The 21,230-nt window shown below is 40.4% G+C and overlaps 1 protein-coding gene across 5 annotated transcripts in view; it reads left to right on the top strand.

Annotated features, from left to right (window-relative positions):
* LOC124292281 (probable serine carboxypeptidase CPVL) overlaps positions 1-21,230 on the top strand; it is a 100,381-nt gene that overhangs the window by 71,034 nt on the left and 8,117 nt on the right. For 3 of the 5 annotated variants that reach the window (XM_046729342.1, XM_046729345.1, XM_046729344.1), the window contains exon 11: positions 17,983-18,156. The exons of the other annotated variants lie outside the window; for them this stretch is intronic. In XM_046729342.1, the coding sequence (XP_046585298.1) occupies positions 17,983-18,156 (174 nt within the window). The remainder of the gene's footprint in view (positions 1-17,982; positions 18,157-21,230) is intronic. 5 annotated transcript variants of the gene reach the window in all.

Raw genomic sequence — 21,230 nt, 5'->3', positions numbered from 1 at the left:
ACAGTAATAAACATACAAAAGTGCTTGACCATTGTTCCCACATTGAACAGTAATATACACACAGTGGAAGTGCTTGACCTTTGTTCCTCACATTGAACAGTAATATACACACAGTAGAAGTAGCTTGACCACTGTTCCCCACATTGAACAGTAATATACATACAGTAGAAGTGCTTGACCATTGGTCCCACATTGAACAGTAATATACAAACAGTAGAAGTGCTTGACCATTGTTCCCCACATTGAACAGTAATATACACACATAGTGGAAGTGCTTGACTATTGTTCTCCACATTGAACAGTAATATACACACAGTGATTTGGTTGACCATTGTTCCCCACATTGAACAGTAATATACACACAGTAGAAGTGCTTGACCATTGTTCCCCACATTGAACAGTAATATACACGATGGTAGTGCTTGACCATTGTTCCCCACATTGAACAGTAATATACACACAGCTGAATTGCTTGACCATCTTTCCCCACATTAAACAGTAATATACACACGTAGAAGTGCTTGACTATTGTTCCCCACATTGAACAGTAATATACACACAGTAGAAATGCTTGACCATTGTTCCCCACATTGAACAGTAATATACACACAGTGGAAGTGCTTGACCATTGTTCCCACATTGAACAGTAATATACACACACAATAGGAGTGCTTTGACCATTGTCCCCACATTGAACAGTAATATACACACAGTGGAAGTGCTTGACCGTTGTTCCCACATTGAACAGTAATATACACACAGTGGAAGTGCTTGACCATTGTTCCCACATTGAACAGTAATATACACACAGTAGAAGTGCTTGACCGTCTTTTCCCCACATTGAACAGTAATATACACACAGTAGAAGTGCTTGACCATTGTTCCCCACATTGAACAGTAATATACACACAGAAGTGCTTGACCATTGGTCCCCACATTGAACAGTAATATACACACAGTAGAAGTGCTTGACCATTGGTCCCTCACATTGAACAGTAATATACACACAGTAGAAGTGCTTGACCATTGTTCCCCACATTGAACAGTAATATATACACAGTAGAAGTGCTTGACCATTGTTCCCCACATTGAACAGTAATATACACACAGTAGAAGTGCTTGACCATTGTCCCCACATTGAACAGTAATATACTCACAGTAGAAGTGCTTGACCATTGTCCCCACATTGAACAGTAATATACACACAGTAGAAGTGCTTGACCATTGTTCCCCACATTGAACAGTAATATACACACAGTAGAAGTGCTTGACCATTGGTCCCCACATTGAACAGTAATATACACACAGTGGAAGTGCTTGACCATTGGTCCCCACATTGAACAGTAATATACACACAGTAGAAGTGCTTGACCATTGGTCCCCACATTGAACAGTAACATACACACAGTGGAAGTGTTTGACCGTTGTTCCCCACATTGAACAGTAATATACACACAGTGGAAGTGCTTGACCGTTGTTCCCCACATTCAACAGTAATATACACACATAGTGGAAGTGCTTGACTATTGTTCTCCACATTGAACAGTAATATACACACAGTGATTTGGTTGACCATTGTTCCCCACATTGAACAGTAATATACACACAGTAGAAGTGCTTGACCATTGTTCCCCACATTGAACAGTAATATACACGATGGTGGAAGTGCTTGACCATTGTTCCCCACATTGAACAGTAATATACACACAGCGTAGAATTGCTTGACCATCTTTCCCCACATTAAACAGTAATATACACATGGTAGAAGTGCTTGACTATTGTTCCCCACATTGAACAGTAATATACACACAGTAGAAGTGCTTGACCATTGTTCCCCACATTGAACAGTAATATACACACAGTGGAAGTGCTTGACCATTGTTCCCCACATTGAACAGTAATATACACACAGTAGAAGTGCTTGACCATCTTTCCCCACATTGAACAGTAATATACACACAGTAGAAGTGCTTGACCATTGTTCCCACATTGAACAGTAATATACACACAGAAGTGCTTGACCATTGTTCCCATTGAACAGTAATATACACACAGTAGAAGTGCTTGACCATTGGTCCCCACATTGAACAGTAATATACACACAGTAGAAGTGCTTGACCATTGTTCCCCATTGAACAGTAATATATACACAGTAGAAGTGCTTGACCATTGTTCCCCACATTGAACAGTAATATACACACAGTAGAAGTGCTTGACCATTGTTCCCCACATTGAACAGTAATATACACACAGTAGAAGTGCTTGACCATTGGTCCCCACATTGAACAGTAATATACACACAGTGGAAGTTTTTGACCGTTGTTCCCCACATTGAACAGTAATATACACACAGTGGAAGTGCTTGACCGTTGTTCCCCACATTGAACAGTAATATACACACATAGTGGAAGTGCTTGACTATTGTTCTCCACATTGAACAGTAATTCACACACAGTGATTTGGTTGACCATTGTTCCCCACATTGAACAGTAATATACACACAGTAGAAGTGCTTGACCATTGTTCCCCACATTGAACAGTAATATACACGATGGTAGTGCTTGACCATTGTTCCCCACATTGAACAGTAATATACACACAGCGGAATTGCTTGACCATCTTTCCCCACATTAAACAGTAATATACACATGGTAGAAGTGCTTGACTATTGTTCCCCACATTGAACAGTAATATACACACAGTAGAAGTGCTTGACCATTGTTCCCCACATTGAACAGTAATATACACACAGTGGAAGTGCTTGACCATTGTTCCCCACATTGAACAGTAATATATACACACAGTGGAAGTGCTTTGACGATTGTTCCCCACATTGAACAGTAATATACACACAATAGGGTGCTTGACCATTGTCCCCACATTGAACAGTAATATACACACAGTGGAAGTGCTTGACCGTTGTTCCCCACATTGAACAGTAATATACACACAGTGGAAGTGCTTGACCATTGTTCCCCACATTGAACAGTAATATACACACAGTAGAAGTGCTTGACCATCTTTCCCCACATTGAACAGTAATATACACACTGTAGAAGTGCTTGACCATTGTTCCCCACATTGAACAGTAATATACACACAGAAGTGCTTGACCATTGGTCCCCACATTGAACAGTAATATACACACAGTAGAAGTGCTTGACCATTGGTCCCCACATTGAACAGTAATATACACACAGTAGAAGTGCTTGACCATTGTTCCCCACATTGAACAGTAATATATACACAGTAGAAGTGCTTGACCATTGTTCCCCACATTGAACAGTAATATACACACAGTAGAAGTGCTTGACCATTGTCCCCACATTGAACAGTAATATACACACAGTAGAAGTGCTTGACCATTGTCCCCACATTGAACAGTAATATACACACAGTAGAAGTGCTTGACCATTGTTCCCCACATTGAACAGTAATATACACACAGTAGAAGTGCTTGACCATTGGTCCCCACATTGAACAGTAATATACACTCAGTGGAAGTGCTTGACCATTGTTTCCCACATTGAACAGTAATAAACATACAAAAGTGCTTGACCATTGTTCCCACATTGAACAGTAATATACACACAGTGGAAGTGCTTGACCTTTGTTCCTCACATTGAACAGTAATATACACACAGTAGAAGTGCTTGACCACTGTTCCCACATTGAACAGTAATATACATACAGTAGAAGTGCTTGACCATTGGTCCCCACATTGAACAGTAATATACAAACAGTAGAAGTGCTTGACCATTGTTCCCCACATTGAACAGTAATATACACACATAGTGGAAGTGCTTGACTATTGTTCTCCACATTGAACAGTAATATACACACAGTGATTTGGTTGACCATTGTTCCCCACATTGAACAGTAATATACACACAGTAGAAGTGCTTGACCATTGTTCCCCACATTGAACAGTAATATACACGATGGTAGTGCTTGACCATTGTTCCCCACATTGAACAGTAATATACACACAGCCGGAATTGCTTTGACCATCTTTCCCCACATTAAACAGTAATATACACACGGTAGAAGTGCTTGACTATTGTTCCCCACATTGAACAGTAATATACACACAGTAGAAGTGCTTGACCATTGTTCCCCATATTGAACAGTAATATACACACAGTGGAAGTGCTTGACCATTGTTCCCCACATTGAACAGTAATATACACACAATAGGGAGTGCTTGACCATTGTCCCCATTGAACAGTAATATACACACAGTGGAAGTGCTTGACCGTTGTTCCCCACATTGAACAGTAATATACACACAGTGGAAGTGCTTGACCATTGTTCCCACATTGAACAGTAATATACACACAGTAGAAGTGCTTGACCGTCTTTCCCCACATTGAACAGTAATATACACACAGTAGAAGTGCTTGACCATTGTTCCCCACATTGAACAGTAATATACACACAGAAGTGCTTGACCATTGGTCCCCACATTGAACAGTAATATACACACAGTAGAAGTGCTTGACCATTGGTCCCCACATTGAACAGTAATATACACACAGTAGAAGTGCTTGACCATTGTTCCCCACATTGAACAGTAATATATACACAGTAGAAGTGCTTGACCATTGTTCCCCACATTGAATAGTAATATACACACAGTAGAAGTGCTTGACCATTGTCCCCACATTGAACAGTAATATACTCACAGTAGAAGTGCTTGACCATTGTCCCCACATTGAACAGTAATATACACACAGTAGAAGTGCTTGACCATTGTTCCCCACATTGAACAGTAATATACACACAGTAGAAGTGCTTGACCATTGGTCCCTACATTGAACAGTAATATACACACAGTGGAAGTGCTTGACCATTGGTCCCCACATTGAACAGTAATATACACACAGTAGAAGTGCTTTTGACCATTGGTCCCCACATTGAACAGTAATATACACAGTGGAAGTGTTTGACCGTTGTTCCCCACATTGAACAGTAATATACACACAGTGGAAGTGCTTGACCGTTGTTCCCCACATTGAACAGTAATATACACACATAGTGGAAGTGCTTGACTATTGTTCTCCACATTGAACAGTAATATACACACAGTGATTTGGTTGACCATTGTTCCCCACATTGAACAGTAATATACACACAGTAGAAGTGCTTGACCATTGTTCCCCACATTGAACAGTAATATACGATGGTAGTGCTTGACCATTGTTCCCACATTGAACAGTAATATACACACAGCGGAATTGCTTGACCATCTTTCCCCACATTAAACAGTAATATACACATGGTAGAAGTGCTTGACTATTGTTCCCCACATTGAACAGTAATATACACACAGTAGAAGTGCTTGACCATTGTTCCCCACATTGAACAGTAATATACACACAGTGGAAGTGCTTGACCATTGTTCCCCACATTGAACAGTAATATACACACAGTGGAAGTGCTTTGACGATTGTTCCCCACATTGAACAGTAATAAACACACAATAGGAGTGCTTGACCATTGTCCCCACATTGAACAGTAATATACACACAGTGGAAGTGCTTGACCGTTGTTCCCCACATTGAACAGTAATATACACACAGTGGAAGTGCTTGACCATTGTTCCCCACATTGAACAGTAATATACACACAGTAGAAGTGCTTGACCATCTTTCCCCACATTGAACAGTAATATACACACAGTAGAAGTGCTTGACCATTGTTCCCCACATTGAACAGTAATATACACACAGAAGTGCTTGACCATTGGTCCCCACATTGAACAGTAATATACACACAGTAGAAGTGCTTGACCATTGGTCCCCACATTGAACAGTAATATACACACAGTAGAAGTGCTTGACCATTGTTCCCCACATTGAACAGTAATATACACACAGTAGAAGTGCTTGACCATTGGTCCCCACATTGAACAGTAATATACACACAGTGGAAGTGCTTGACCATTGGTCCCCACATTGAACAGTAATATACACACAGTAGAAGTGCTTGACCATTGGTCCCCACATTGAACAGTAATATACACACAGTGGAAGTGTTTGACCGTTGTTCCCACATTGAACAGTAATATACACACAGTGGAAGTGCTTGACCGTTGTTCCCCACATTGAACAGTAATATACACACATAGTGGAAGTGCTTGACTATTGTTCTCCACATTGAACAGTAATATACACACAGTGATTTGGTTGACCATTGTTCCCCACATTGAACAGTAATATACACACAGTAGAAGTGCTTGACCATTGTTCCCCACATTGAACAGTAATATACACACAGCGGAATTGCTTGACCATCTTTCCCCACATTAAACAGTAATATACACATGGTAGAAGTGCTTGACTATTGTTCCCCACATTGAACAGTAATATACACACAGTAGAAGTGCTTGACCATTGTTCCCCACATTGAACAGTAATATACACACAGTGGAAGTGCTTGACCATTGTTCCCTCACATTGAACAGTAATATACACACAGTGGAAGTGCTTTGACGATTGTTCCCCACATTGAACAGTAATAAACACACAATAGGAGTGCTTGACCATTGTCCCCACATTGAACAGTAATATACACACAGTGGAAGTGCTTGACCGTTGTTCCCCCACATTGAACAGTAATATACACACAGTGGAAGTGCTTGACCATTGTTCCCCACATTGAACAGTAATATACACACAGTAGAAGTGCTTGACCATCTTTCCCCACATTGAACAGTAATATACACACAGTAGAAGTGCTTGACCATTGTTCCCCACATTGAACAGTAATATACACACAGAGAAGTGCTTGACCATTGGTCCCCACATTGAACAGTAATATACACACAGTAGAAGTGCTTGACCATTGGTCCCCACATTGAACAGTAATATACACACAGTAGAAGTGCTTGACCATTGTTCCCCACATTGAACAGTAATATATACACAGTAGAAGTGCTTGACCATTGTTCCCCACATTGAACAGTAATATACACACAGTAGAAGTGCTTGACCATTGTCCCCACATTGAACAGTAATATACACACAGTAGAAGTGCTTGACCATTGTCCCCACATTGAACAGTAATATACACACAGTAGAAGTGCTTGACCATTGTTCCCCACATTGAACAGTAATATACACACAGTAGAAGTGCTTGACCATTGGTCCCCACATTGAACAGTAATATACACACAGTGGAAGTGCTTGACCATTGTTTCCCACATTGAACAGTAATAAACATACAAAAGTGCTTGACCATTGTTCCCACATTGAACAGTAATATACACACAGTGGAAGTGCTTGACCTTTGTTCCTCACATTGAACAGTAATATACACACAGTAGAAGTGCTTGACCACTGTTCCCCACATTGAACAGTAATATACATACAGTAGAAGTGCTTGACCATTGGTCCCCACATTGAACAGTAATATACAAACAGTAGAAGTGCTTGACCATTGTTCCCCACATTGAACAGTAATATACACACATAGTGGAAGTGCTTGACTATTGTTCTCCACATTGAACAGTAATATACACACAGTGATTTGGTTGACCATTGTTCCCCACATTGAACAGTAATATACACACAGTAGAAGTGCTTGACCATTGTTCCCCACATTGAACAGTAATATACACGATGGTAGTGCTTGACCATTGTTCCCCACATTGAACAGTAATATACACACAGCGGAATTGCTTGACCATCTTTCCCCACATTAAACAGTAATATACACACGGTAGAAGTGCTTGACTATTGTTCCCCACATTGAACAGTAATATACACACAGTAGAAGTGCTTGACCATTGTTCCCCACATTGAACAGTAATATACACACAGTGGAAGTGCTTGACCATTGTTCCCCACATTGAACAGTAATATACACACAATAGGAGTGCTTGACCATTGTCCCCACATTGAACAGTAATATACACACAGTGGAAGTGCTTGACCGTTGTTCCCCACATTGAACAGTAATATACACACAGTGGAAGTGCTTGACCATTGTTCCCACATTGAACAGTAATATACACACAGTAGAAGTGCTTGACCGTCTTTCCCCACATTGAACAGTAATATACACACAGTAGAAGTGCTTGACCATTGTTCCCCACATTGAACAGTAATATACACACAGAAGTGCTTGACCATTGGTCCCCACATTGAACAGTAATATACACACAGTAGAAGTGCTTGACCATTGGTCCCCACATTGAACAGTAATATACACACAGTAGAAGTGCTTGACCATTGTTCCCCACATTGAACAGTAATATATACACAGTAGAAGTGCTTGACCATTGTTCCCCACATTGAACAGTAATATACACACAGTAGAAGTGCTTGACCATTGTCCCCACATTGAACAGTAATATACTCACAGTAGAAGTGCTTGACCATTGTCCCCACATTGAACAGTAATATACACACAGTAGAAGTGCTTGACCATTGTTCCCCACATTGAACAGTAATATACACACAGTAGAAGTGCTTGACCATTGGTCCCCACATTGAACAGTAATATACACACAGTGGAAGTGCTTGACCATTGGTCCCCACATTGAACAGTAATATACACACAGTAGAAGTGCTTGACCATTGGTCCCCACATTGAACAGTAATATACACACAGTGGAAGTGTTTGACCGTTGTTCCCCACATTGAACAGTAATATACACACAGTGGAAGTGCTTGACCGTTGTTCCCCACATTGAACAGTAATATACACACATAGTGGAAGTGCTTGACTATTGTTCTCCACATTGAACAGTAATATACACACAGTGATTTGGTTGACCATTGTTCCCCACATTGAACAGTAATATACACACAGTAGAAGTGCTTGACCATTGTTCCCCACATTGAACAGTAATATACACGATGGTAGTGCTTGACCATTGTTCCCCACATTGAACAGTAATATACACACAGCGGAATTGCTTGACCATCTTTCCCCACATTAAACAGTAATATACACATGGTAGAAGTGCTTGACTATTGTTCCCCACATTGAACAGTAATATACACACAGTAGAAGTGCTTGACCATTGTTCCCCACATTGAACAGTAATATACACACAGTGGAAGTGCTTGACCATTGTTCCCCACATTGAACAGTAATATACACACAGTGGAAGTGCTTTGACGATTGTTCCCCACATTGAACAGTAATAAACACACAATAGGAGTGCTTGACCATTGTCCCCACATTGAACAGTAATATACACACAGTGGAAGTGCTTGACCGTTGTTCCCCACATTGAACAGTAATATACACACAGTGGAAGTGCTTGACCATTGTTCCCCACATTGAACAGTAATATACACACAGTAGAAGTGCTTGACCATCTTTCCCCACATTGAACAGTAATATACACACAGTAGAAGTGCTTGACCATTGTTCCCCACATTGAACAGTAATATACACACAGAAGTGCTTGACCATTGGTCCCCACATTGAACAGTAATATACACACAGTAGAAGTGCTTGACCATTGGTCCCAACATTGAACAGTAATATACAAACAGTAGAAGTGCTTGACCATTGTTCCCCACATTGAACAGTAATATATACACAGTAGAAATGCTTGACCATTGTTCCCCACATTGAACAGTAAGATACACACAGTAGAAGTGCTTGACCATTGTTCCCCACATTGAACAGTAATATACACACAGTAGAAGTGCTTGACCATTGGTCCCCACATTGAACAGTAATATACACACAGTGGAAGTGCTTGACCATTGGTCCCCACATTGAACAGTAATATACACACAGTAGAAGTGCTTGACCATTGGTCCCCACATTGAACAGTAATATACACGCAGTGGAAGTGTTTGACTGTTGTTCCCCACATTGAACAGTAATATACACACAGTGGAAGTGCTTGACCGTTGTTCCCCACATTGAACAGTAATATACACACATAGTGGAAGTGCTTGACTATTGTTCTCCACATTGAACAGTAATTCACACACAGTGATTTGGTTGACCATTGTTCCCCACATTGAACAGTAATATACACACAGTAGAAGTGCTTGACCATTGTTCCCCACATTGAACAGTAATATACACGATGGTAGTGCTTGACCATTGTTCCCCACATTGAACAGTAATATACACACAGCGGAATTGCTTGACCATCTTTCCCCACATTAAACAGTAATATACACATGGTAGAAGTGCTTGACTATTGTTCCCCACATTGAACAGTAATATACACACAGTAGAAGTGCTTGACCATTGTTCCCCACATTGAACAGTAATATACACACAGTGGAAGTGCTTGACCATTGTTCCCCACATTGAACAGTAATATACACACAGTGGAAGTGCTTTGACGATTGTTCCCCACATTGAACAGTAATATACACACAATAGGAGTGCTTGACCATTGTCCCCACATTGAACAGTAATATACACACAGTGGAAGTGCTTGACCGTTGTTCCCCACATTGAACAGTAATATACACACAGTGGAAGTGCTTGACCATTGTTCCCCACATTGAACAGTAATATACACACAGTAGAAGTGCTTGACCATCTTTCCCCACATTGAACAGTAATATACACACAGTAGAAGTGCTTGACCATTGTTCCCCTCATTGAACAGTAATATACACACAGAAGTGCTTGACCATTGGTCCCCACATTGAACAGTAATATACACACAGTAGAAGTGCTTGACCATTGGTCCCCACATTGAACAGTAATATACACACAGTAGAAGTGCTTGACCATTGTTCCCCACATTGAACAGTAATATATACACAGTAGAAGTGCTTGACCATTGTTCCCCACATTGAACAGTAATATACACACAGTAGAAGTGCTTGACCATTGTCCCCACATTGAACAGTAATATACACACAGTAGAAGTGCTTGACCATTGTCCCCACATTGAACAGTAATATACACACAGTAGAAGTGCTTGACCATTGTTCCCCACATTGAACAGTAATATACACACAGTAGAAGTGCTTGACCATTGGTCCCCACATTGAACAGTAATATACACACAGTGGAAGTGCTTGACCATTGGTCCCCACATTGAACAGTAATATACACACAGTAGAAGTGCTTGACCATTGGTCCCCACATTGAACAGTAATATACACACAGTGGAAGTGTTTGACCGTTGTTCCCCACATTGAACAGTAATATACACACAGTGGAAGTGCTTGACCGTTGTTCCCCACATTGAACAGTAATATACACACAGTGGTAGTGCTTGACCATTGTTCCCCGTATTTGAACACTAATATACACACAGTAGATGTGCTGGACCATTGTTCCCAACATTGAACAGTAATATACACACAGTGGAAGTGCTTGACCATTGTTCCCCAAATTGAACAGTAATATACACACAGTAGAAGTGCTTGACCATTGTTCCCAACATTGAACAGTAATATACACACAGTGGAAGTGCTTGACCATTGTTCCCCACATTGAACAGTAATATACACACATTAGAAGGGCTTGACTATTGTTCCCCACATTGATCAGTAATATACACACAGTAGAAGTGCTTTGACGATTGTTCCCCACATTGAACAGTAATATACACACAATAGGAGTGCTTGACCATTGTCCCCACATTGAACAGTAATATACACACAGTGGAAGTGCTTGACCGTTGTTCCCCACATTGAACAGGAATATACATACAGTAGAGGTGCTTGACCATTGTTCCCAACATTGAACAGTAATATACACACAGTGGAAGTGCTTTGACGATTGTTCCCCACATTGAACAGTAATATACACACAATAGGAGTGCTTGACCATTGTCCCCACATTGAACAGTAATATACACACAGTGGAAGTGCTTGACCATTGTTCCCCACATTGAACAGTAATATACACACAGTGGAAATGCTTGACCATTGTTCCCCACATTGAACAGTAATATACACGATGGTAGTGCTTGACCATTGTTCCCCACATTGAACAGTAATATACACACAGTGGAAGTGCTTGACCATTGTTCCCCACATTGAACAGTAATATACACACAGCGGAATTGCTTGACCACCTTTCCCCACTTTGAACAGTAATAAACACACAGTAGAAGTGCTTGACTATTGTTCCCCACATTGAACAGTAATATACACACAGTGGAAGTGCTTGACCATTGTTTCCCACATTGAACAGTAATAAACATACAAAAGTGCTTGACCATTGTTCCCCACATTGAACAGTAATATACACACAGTGGAAGTGCTTGACCTTTGTTCCTCACATTGAACAGTAATATACACACAGTAGAAGTGCTTGACCACTGTTCCCCACATTGAACAGTAATATACATACAGTAGAAGTGCTTGACCATTGGTCTCCACATTGAACAGTAATATACAAACAGTAGAAGTGCTTGACCATTGTTCCCCACATTGAACAGTAATATACACACATAGTGGAAGTGCTTGACTATTGTTCTCCACATTGAACAGTAATATACACACAGCGATTTGGTTGACCATTGTTCCCCACATTGAACAGTAATATACACACAGAAGAAGTGCTTGACCATTGTTCCCCACATTGTACAGTAATATACACGATGGTAGTGCTTGACCATTGTTCCCCACATTGAACAGTAATATACACACAGCGGAATTGCTTGACCATCTTTCCCCACATTAAACAGTAATATACACACGGTAGAAGTGCTTGACTATTGTTCCCCACATTGAACAGTAATATACACACAGTAGAAGTGCTTGACCATTGTTCCCCACATTGAACAGTAATATACACACAGTGGAAGTGCTTTGACGATTGTTCCCCACATTGAACAGTAATATACACACAATAGGAGTGCTTGACCATTGTCCCCACATTGAACAGTAATATACACACAGTGGAAGTGCTTGACCGTTGTTCCCCACATTGAACAGTAATATACACACAGTGGAAGTGCTTGACCATTGTTCCCCACATTGAACAGTAATATACACACAGTAGAAGTGCTTGACCATCTTTCCCCACATTGAACAGTAATATACACACAGTAGAAGTGCTTGACCATTGTTCCCCACATTGAACAGTAATATACACACAGAAGTGCTTGACCATTGGTCCCCACATTGAACAGTAATATACACACAGTAGAAGTGCTTGACCATTGGTCCCCACATTGAACAGTAATATACACACAGTAGAAGTGCTTGACCATTGTTCCCCACATTGAACAGTAATATATACACAGTAGAAGTGCTTGACCATTGTTCCCCACATTGAACAGTAATATACACACAGTAGAAGTGCTTGACCATTGTTCCCCACATTGAACAGTAATATACACCCAGTAGAAGTGCTTGACCATTGTCCCCACATTGAACAGTAATATACACACAGTGGTAGTGCTTGACCATTGTTCCCCACATTGAACACTAATATACACACAGTAGAAGTGCTTGACCATTGGTCCCCACATTGAACAGTAATATACACACAGTGGAAGTGCTTGACCATTGGTCCCCACATTGAACAGTAATATACACACAGTAGAAGTGCTTGACCATTGGTCCCCACATTGAACAGTAATATACACACAGTGGAAGTGCTTGACCATTGTTCCCCTCTTTGAACAGTAATATACACACAGTAGAAGTGCTTGACCATTGTTCCCCACATTGAACAGTAATATACACACAGTGGAAGTGCTTGACCATTGTTCCCCACATTGAACAGTAATATACACACATGAGAAGGGCTTGACTATTGTTCCCCACATTGATCAGTAATATACACACAGTAGAAGTGCTTTGACTATTGTTCCCCACATTGAACAGTAATATACACACAGTGGAGTGTGCTTGACCATTGTCCCCACATTGAACAGTAATATACACACAGTGGAAGTGCTTGACCATTGTTCCCCACATTGAACAGTAATATACATACAGTTGCTTGACCATTGTTCCCAACATTGAACAGTAATATACACACAGTGGAAGTGCTTTGACGATTGTTCCCCACATTGAACAGTAATATACACACAATAGGAGTGCTTGACCATTGTCCCCACATTGAACAGTAATATACACACAGTGGAAGTGCTTGACCATTGTTCCCCACATTGAACAGTGATATACACACAGTGGAAATGCTTGACCATTGTTCCCCACATTGAACAGTAATATACACGATGGTAGTGCTTGACCATTGTTCCCCACATTGAACAGTAATATACACACAGCGGAATTGCTTGACCATCTTTCCCCACATTGAACAGTAATATACACACGGTAGAAGTGCTTGACTATTGTTCCCCACATTGAACAGTAATATACACACAGTAGAAGTGCTTGACCATTGTTCCCCACATTGAACAGTAATATACACACAGTGGAAGTGCTTGACCATTGTTCCCCACAGTAATATACACACATATTGTGCTTGAATTGTTCAGAACAGTAATATACACACAGTGGAAGTTGACCATCTTTCCCCACATTGAACAGTAATATACACACAGTGGAAGTGCTTTGACGATTGTTCCCCACATTGAACAGTAATATACACACAATAGGAGTGCTTGACCATTGTCCCCACATTGAACAGTAATATACACACAGTGGAAGTGCTTGACCATTGTTCCCCACATTGAACAGTAATATACACACAGTGGAAGTGCTTGACCATTGTTCCCCACATTGAACAGTAATAAACACACAGTAGAAGTGCTTGACCATTGTTCCCCACATTGAACAGTAATATACACACAGTAGAAGTGCTTGACCATTGTTCCCCACATTGAACAGTAATATACACACAGAGGAGTGCTTGACCATTGGTCCCCACATTGAACAGTAATATACACACAGTAGAAGTGCTTGACCATTGTTCCCCACATTGAACAGTAATATACACACAGTAGAAGTGCTTGACCATTGTTCCCCACATTGAACAGTAATATATACACAGTAGAAGTGCTTGACCATTGTTCCCCACATTGAACAGTAATATACACACAGTAGAAGTGCTTGACCATTGTTCCCCACATTGAACAGTAATATACACACAGTAGAAGTGCTTGACCATTGTTCCCCACATTGAACAGTAATATACACACAGTAGAAGTGCTTGACCATTGTTCCCCACATTGAACAGTAATATACACACAGTGGAAGTGCTTGACCATTGGTTCCCCACATTGAACAGTAATATACACACAGTAGAAGTGCTTGACCATTGGTCCCCACATTGAACAGTAATATACACACAGTGGAAGTGCTTGACCATTGTTCCGCTTTGAACAGTAATATACACACAGTAGAAGTGCTTGACCATTGTTCCCCACATTGAACAGTAATATACACACAGTGGAAGTGCTTGACCATTGTTCCCCACATTGAACAGTAATATACACACAGTGGAAGTGCTTTGACGATTGTTCCCCACATTGAACAGTAATATACACACAATAGGAGTGCTTGACCATTGTCCCCACATTGAACAGTAATATACACACAGTGGAAGTGCTTGACTGTTGTTCCCCACATTGAACAGTAATATACACACAGTGGAAGTGCTTGACCATTGTTCCCCACATTGAACAGTAATATACACACAGTAGAAGTGCTTGACCATCTTTCCCCACATTGAACAGTAATATACACACAGTAGAAGTGCTTGACCATTGTTCCCCACATTGAACAGTAATATACACACAGTAGAAGTGCTTGACCATTGGTCCCCACATTGAACAGTAATATACACACAGTAGAAGTGCTTGACCATTGGTCCCCACATTGAACAGTAATATACACACAGTAGAAGTGCTTGACCATTGTTCCCCACATTGAACAGTAATATACACACAGTAGAAGTGCTTGACCATTGTTCCCCACATTGAACAGTAATATACACACAGTGGAAGTGCTTGACCATTGGTCCCCACATTGAACAGTAATATACACACAGTAGAAGTGCTTGACCATTGGTCCCCACATTGAACAGTAATATACACACAGTGGAAGTGCTTGACCATTGTTCCGCTCTTTGAACAGTAATATACACACAGTAGAAGTGCTTGACCATTGTTCCCCACATTGAACAGTAATATACACACAGTGGAAGTGCTTGACCATTGTTCCCCTCATTGAACAGTAATATACACACAGTGGAAGTGCTTTGACGATTGTTCCCCACATTGAACAGTAATATACACACAATAGGAGTGCTTGACCATTGTCCCCACATTGAACAGTAATATACACACAGTGGAAGTGCTTGACTGTTGTTCCCCACATTGAACAGTTATATACACACAGTGGAAGTGCTTGACCATTGTTCCCCACATTGAACAGTAATATACACACAGTAGAAGTGCTTGACCATCTTTCCCCACATTGAACAGTAATATACACACAGTAGAAGTGCTTGACCATTGTTCCCCACATTGAACAGTAATATACACACAGTAGAAGTGCTTGACCATTGGTCCCCACATTGAACAGTAATATACACACAGTAGAAGTGCTTGACCATTGTTCCCCACATTGAACAGTAATATATACACACAGTAGAAGTGCTTGACCATTGGTCCCCACATTGAACAGTAATATACTACAGTAGAGGTGCTTGACCATTGTTCCCCACATTGAACAGTAATATACACACAGTAGAAGTGCTTGACCATTGTTCCCCACATTGAACAGTAATATACACACAGTGGAAGTGCTTGACCATTGGTCCCCACATTGAACAGTAATATACACACAGTAGAAGTGCTTGACCATTGGTCCCCACATTGAACAGTAATATACACACAGTGGAAGTGCTTGACCATTGTTCCGCTCTTTGAACAGTAATATACACACAGTAGAAGTGCTTGACCATTGTTCCCCACATTGAACAGTAATATACACACAGTGGAAGTGCTTGACCATTGTTCCCCTCATTGAACAGTAATATACACACAGTGGAAGTGCTTTGACGATTGTTCCCCACATTGAACAGTAATATACACACAATAGGAGTGCTTGACCATTGTCCCCACATTGAACAGTAATATACACACAGTGGAAGTGCTTGACTGTTGTTCCCCACATTGAACAGTTATATACACACAGTGGAAGTGCTTGACCATTGTTCCCCACATTGAACAGTAATATACACACAGTAGAAGTGCTTGACCATCTTTCCCCACATTGAACAGTAATATACACACAGTAGAAGTGCTTGACCATTGTTCCCCACATTGAACAGTAATATACACACAGTAGAAGTGCTTGACCATTGGTCCCCACATTGAACAGTAATATACACACAGTAGAAGTGCTTGACCATTGTTCCCCACATTGAACAGTAATATATACACAGTAGAAATGCTTGACCATTGGTCCCCACATTGAACAGTAATATACATACAGTAGAGGTGCTTGACCATTGTTCCCCACATTGAACAGTAATATACACACATTAGAAGTGCTTGACCATTGTTCCCCACATTGAACAGTAATATACACACAGTGGAAGTGCTTGACCATTGGTCCCCACATTGAACAGTAATATACACACAGTAGAAGTGCTTGACCATTGTTCCCCACATTGAACAGTAATATACACACAGTAGAAGTGCTTGGCCATTGGTCCCCACATTGAACAGTAATATACACACAGTAGAAGGGCTTGACCATTGGTCCCCACATTGAACAGTAATATACACACAGTAGAAGTGTCATTGATCTGCATTATACATGCATAATATGTAGTTCCATGTTCAGGGGCAAAGCACAGCAAGAATCATACATGGATTTTAGTGTGTTTATCATTCTCACAATGACAAAATCTGTTGTGAAGCTTTGATGAAGAAAAAAGGATAATCAGCTTGATGTAATACTAATCACCTGTGTTTTCGTTTTTGGAAAATAAATTTGATATAAATATCAAATATAAATGTCTTTACTCATAACTTTTTAATTTCTTCCTATGAAAGTGTAATTCTTACCTTGAAACTATCCCATAATCTTCGACTTTCTCAAGGAGCCTGCCTCCTTCAACTACTACGGCCCGTACCTGGCACGACCAGATGTTCGTAGAGCGATACATGTAGGTAACCTTACCTACAATGATGGCAATGCTGTGGAGAAGCATCTCATGAATGATGTCATGCAGTCAGTCAAGCCATGGATAGCAACACTGATGGATAACTATAAGGTTGGTGTTTTGTTCCCTTACAGTCTAGGATCTGCTAGGGATTAGGCTAAGAGTATATATTGTTCATCGTCTGTCGTCAGTGTGAATAATATTGCTTTTTCATCATTTTCTTACTGCAATATGAAGGAGTTCGGCCATGTGTATTCTTGACCTTCCAAATATCTGGAAGCAGTCTTACAATAAGTTAACCAGACAACTTTCTGGTCAGCTGATCTGACTGGTTTGATGTTGTGTAATCGGAGCGTGGTGGCCGAGCTGGCTAAGGTGCCAGGGTTGTGATCCAGCAAGCTTGAGTTCCCGGGATCGAGCCCAGCTGTGACCGGGTGTAAATACCTTGGAGTCAACTTTGTGTGCAGACTCTTTCAGTGTTGTCACTGTTGTACAGTACACAAACCTGTGCACTTAAAAGAACCCACAAATCTGTTGGTAAATGGTCAGATGGTGGCCACATGAACACATCCAAACACCTCGTTGCGGGTACAGCACCGTGCATTAAACTTGGACAAAGTACTGTGACTATGTGTCCCAGTCCACCCAGCTGTGAATGGGTACCTTGTTATGATAGGGGTCTTGGGTCCAAGTGAGGGTTCCGGTGAAACCCTTTATCTAACTGGCGTGCTGGTCTGCTTGGGGGAATTAACTCAGCAAAGAGTCCGAAGTCACAAGAAGCTAATCACAATTTTATTTACAAGATTGGAATAACATGGGGTGGCCTCTGGGCTGAGGGCTAGAGCTGACCTGTGTTGGGAGTCTAAACCCTACTGACAAAAATTTGGTTTTCAAACTATTTATCTACAATTAAAACAATAAAGAGATTACGATTGGTTGACTGAAAAAATGGGTGTGCCCTACATTAACCAATGAAATACAGAATATACAAAATGGGTGTGCCCTACATTAACCAATGAAATACAGAATATACAAAATGGGGTGTGCCCTACATTAACCAATGAAATACAGAATATACAAAATGGGGTGTGTCCTACATTAACCAATGAAATACAGAATATACAAAATGGGGTGTGCCCTACATTAACCAATGAAATACAGAATATACAAAATGGGGTGTGTCCTACATTAACCAATGAAATACAGAATATACAAAATGGGGTGTGTCCTACATTAACCAATGAAATACAAAATGGGTTGTGCCCTAGAATATACAAAATGGGTGTGTGTCCTACATTAACCAATGAAATACAGAATATACAAAATGGGTGTGTGCCCTACATTAACCAATGAAATACAGAATATACAAAATGGGTGTGTCCCCCTACATTAACCAATGAAATACAGAATATACAAAATGGGGTGTGCCCTACATTAACCAATGAAATACAGAATATACAAAATGGGGTGTGTCCTACATTAACCAATGAAATACAGAATATACAAAATGGGGTGTGCCCTACATTAACCAATGAAATACAGAATATACAAAATGGGTGTGTCCTACATTAACCAATGAAATACAGAATATACAAAATGGGGTGTGTCCTACATTAACCAATGAAATACAGAATATACAAGATGGGTGTGTGTCCTACATTAACCAATGAAATACAGAATATACAAAATGGGTGTGTGCCCTACATTAACCAATGAAATACAGAATATACAAAATGGGGTGTGTGCCCTACATTAACCAATGAAATACAGAATATACAAAATGGGGTGTGCCCTACATTAACCAATGAAATACAGAATATACAAGATGGGTGTGTGTGCCTACATTAACCAATGAAATACAGAATATACAAAGATGGGTGTGTGTCCCTACATTAACCAATGAAATACAGAATATACAAAATGGGTGTGTACATTAACCCTACATTAACCAATGAAATACAGAATATACAAAATGGGTGTGTGCCCTACATTAACCAATGAAATACAGAATATACAAAATGGGGTGTGCCCTACATTAACCAATGAAATACAGAATATACTAAATGGGGTGTGCCCTACATTAACCAATGAGATACAGAATATACAAGATGGGGTGTGCCCTACATTAACCAATGAAATACAGAATATACAAAATGGGGGTGTGCCCTACATTAACCAATGAAATACAGAATATACAAAATGGGGGTTGTGCCCTACATTAACCAATGAAATACAGAATATACAAAATGGGGTGTGTCCTACATTAACCAATGAAATACAGAATATACAAAATGGGGGTGTGTCCTACATTAACCAATGAAATACAGAATATACAAGATGGGGTGTGTCCTACAGAAACAACTTCAATGACCAGACAGGGGGGGTACTTAATCCTGTTAATCCTATTTCAACCGGCACTAATCTCGTTGGCACTGTTACTGGATGCTTGGATGCTTACCCTTGGCTAGATCTTAACGAGCCTACTTTGATGTGTCAATTATAGGAGCTTGGAACACAATAGATGCGTTTATTCTGGGCCATGTCTTAATGACCCTAAATTGGTGTTTGTTTAAAGTTATTGAAATATAGATGTTAGAGTTGTGACGATTAATCGATACGCAAATAATCGCGATTCTAGAGCTGCACGATACGATATATCGATGCGATTCTCGTGTATCAATTCAATACGATACGTATAAACCTAAAAGGTAACCCTAAAACTTTACCTGAAAAAATGTAGCCAATAAATTCAAAATGATAAACAAGTCGTCAGCGACATGGGGCCGGCCATGTTCGAAGTTGCTATGCAGCGCCAACTCTCACGGTATTAACAAGCCAAGAAAATGGCGATGGTGTGGAAGCTGTGACTGAGCTGTCACCTTCAGACAAGTGTGGAAACACTTCCTTATTTCTAAAGACAAAGGTAAAGTGTACTGTTCGCTGTGTGGGACAATTTCTGGCTATAATGCCAACACGACAAATATGCTTACACATTTGAAGAATCACCATCCGAACATCGCAACAGATGGCGATCAAAGGCACAAGACCTGCTGACAACTGAGTCGTGAACTAACAAGTGATACGTGATACGCATCGTATCGCATGTATCGGACTACTAGTATCGTGATACGTATGGTATCGTGGCATAGGCGTATCGTCACAACTCTAATAGATGATGACATGTT

The sequence above is a fragment of the Haliotis rubra genome, unplaced genomic scaffold, assembly GCF_003918875.1.
Source record: "Haliotis rubra isolate DU_JTF1 unplaced genomic scaffold, ASM391887v1 Scf511, whole genome shotgun sequence".
Taxonomy (NCBI): domain Eukaryota; kingdom Metazoa; phylum Mollusca; class Gastropoda; order Lepetellida; family Haliotidae; genus Haliotis; species Haliotis rubra.
Note: the sequence above shows the minus strand (reverse complement) of the source record. Positions and strands in the feature narration are given on the sequence as shown.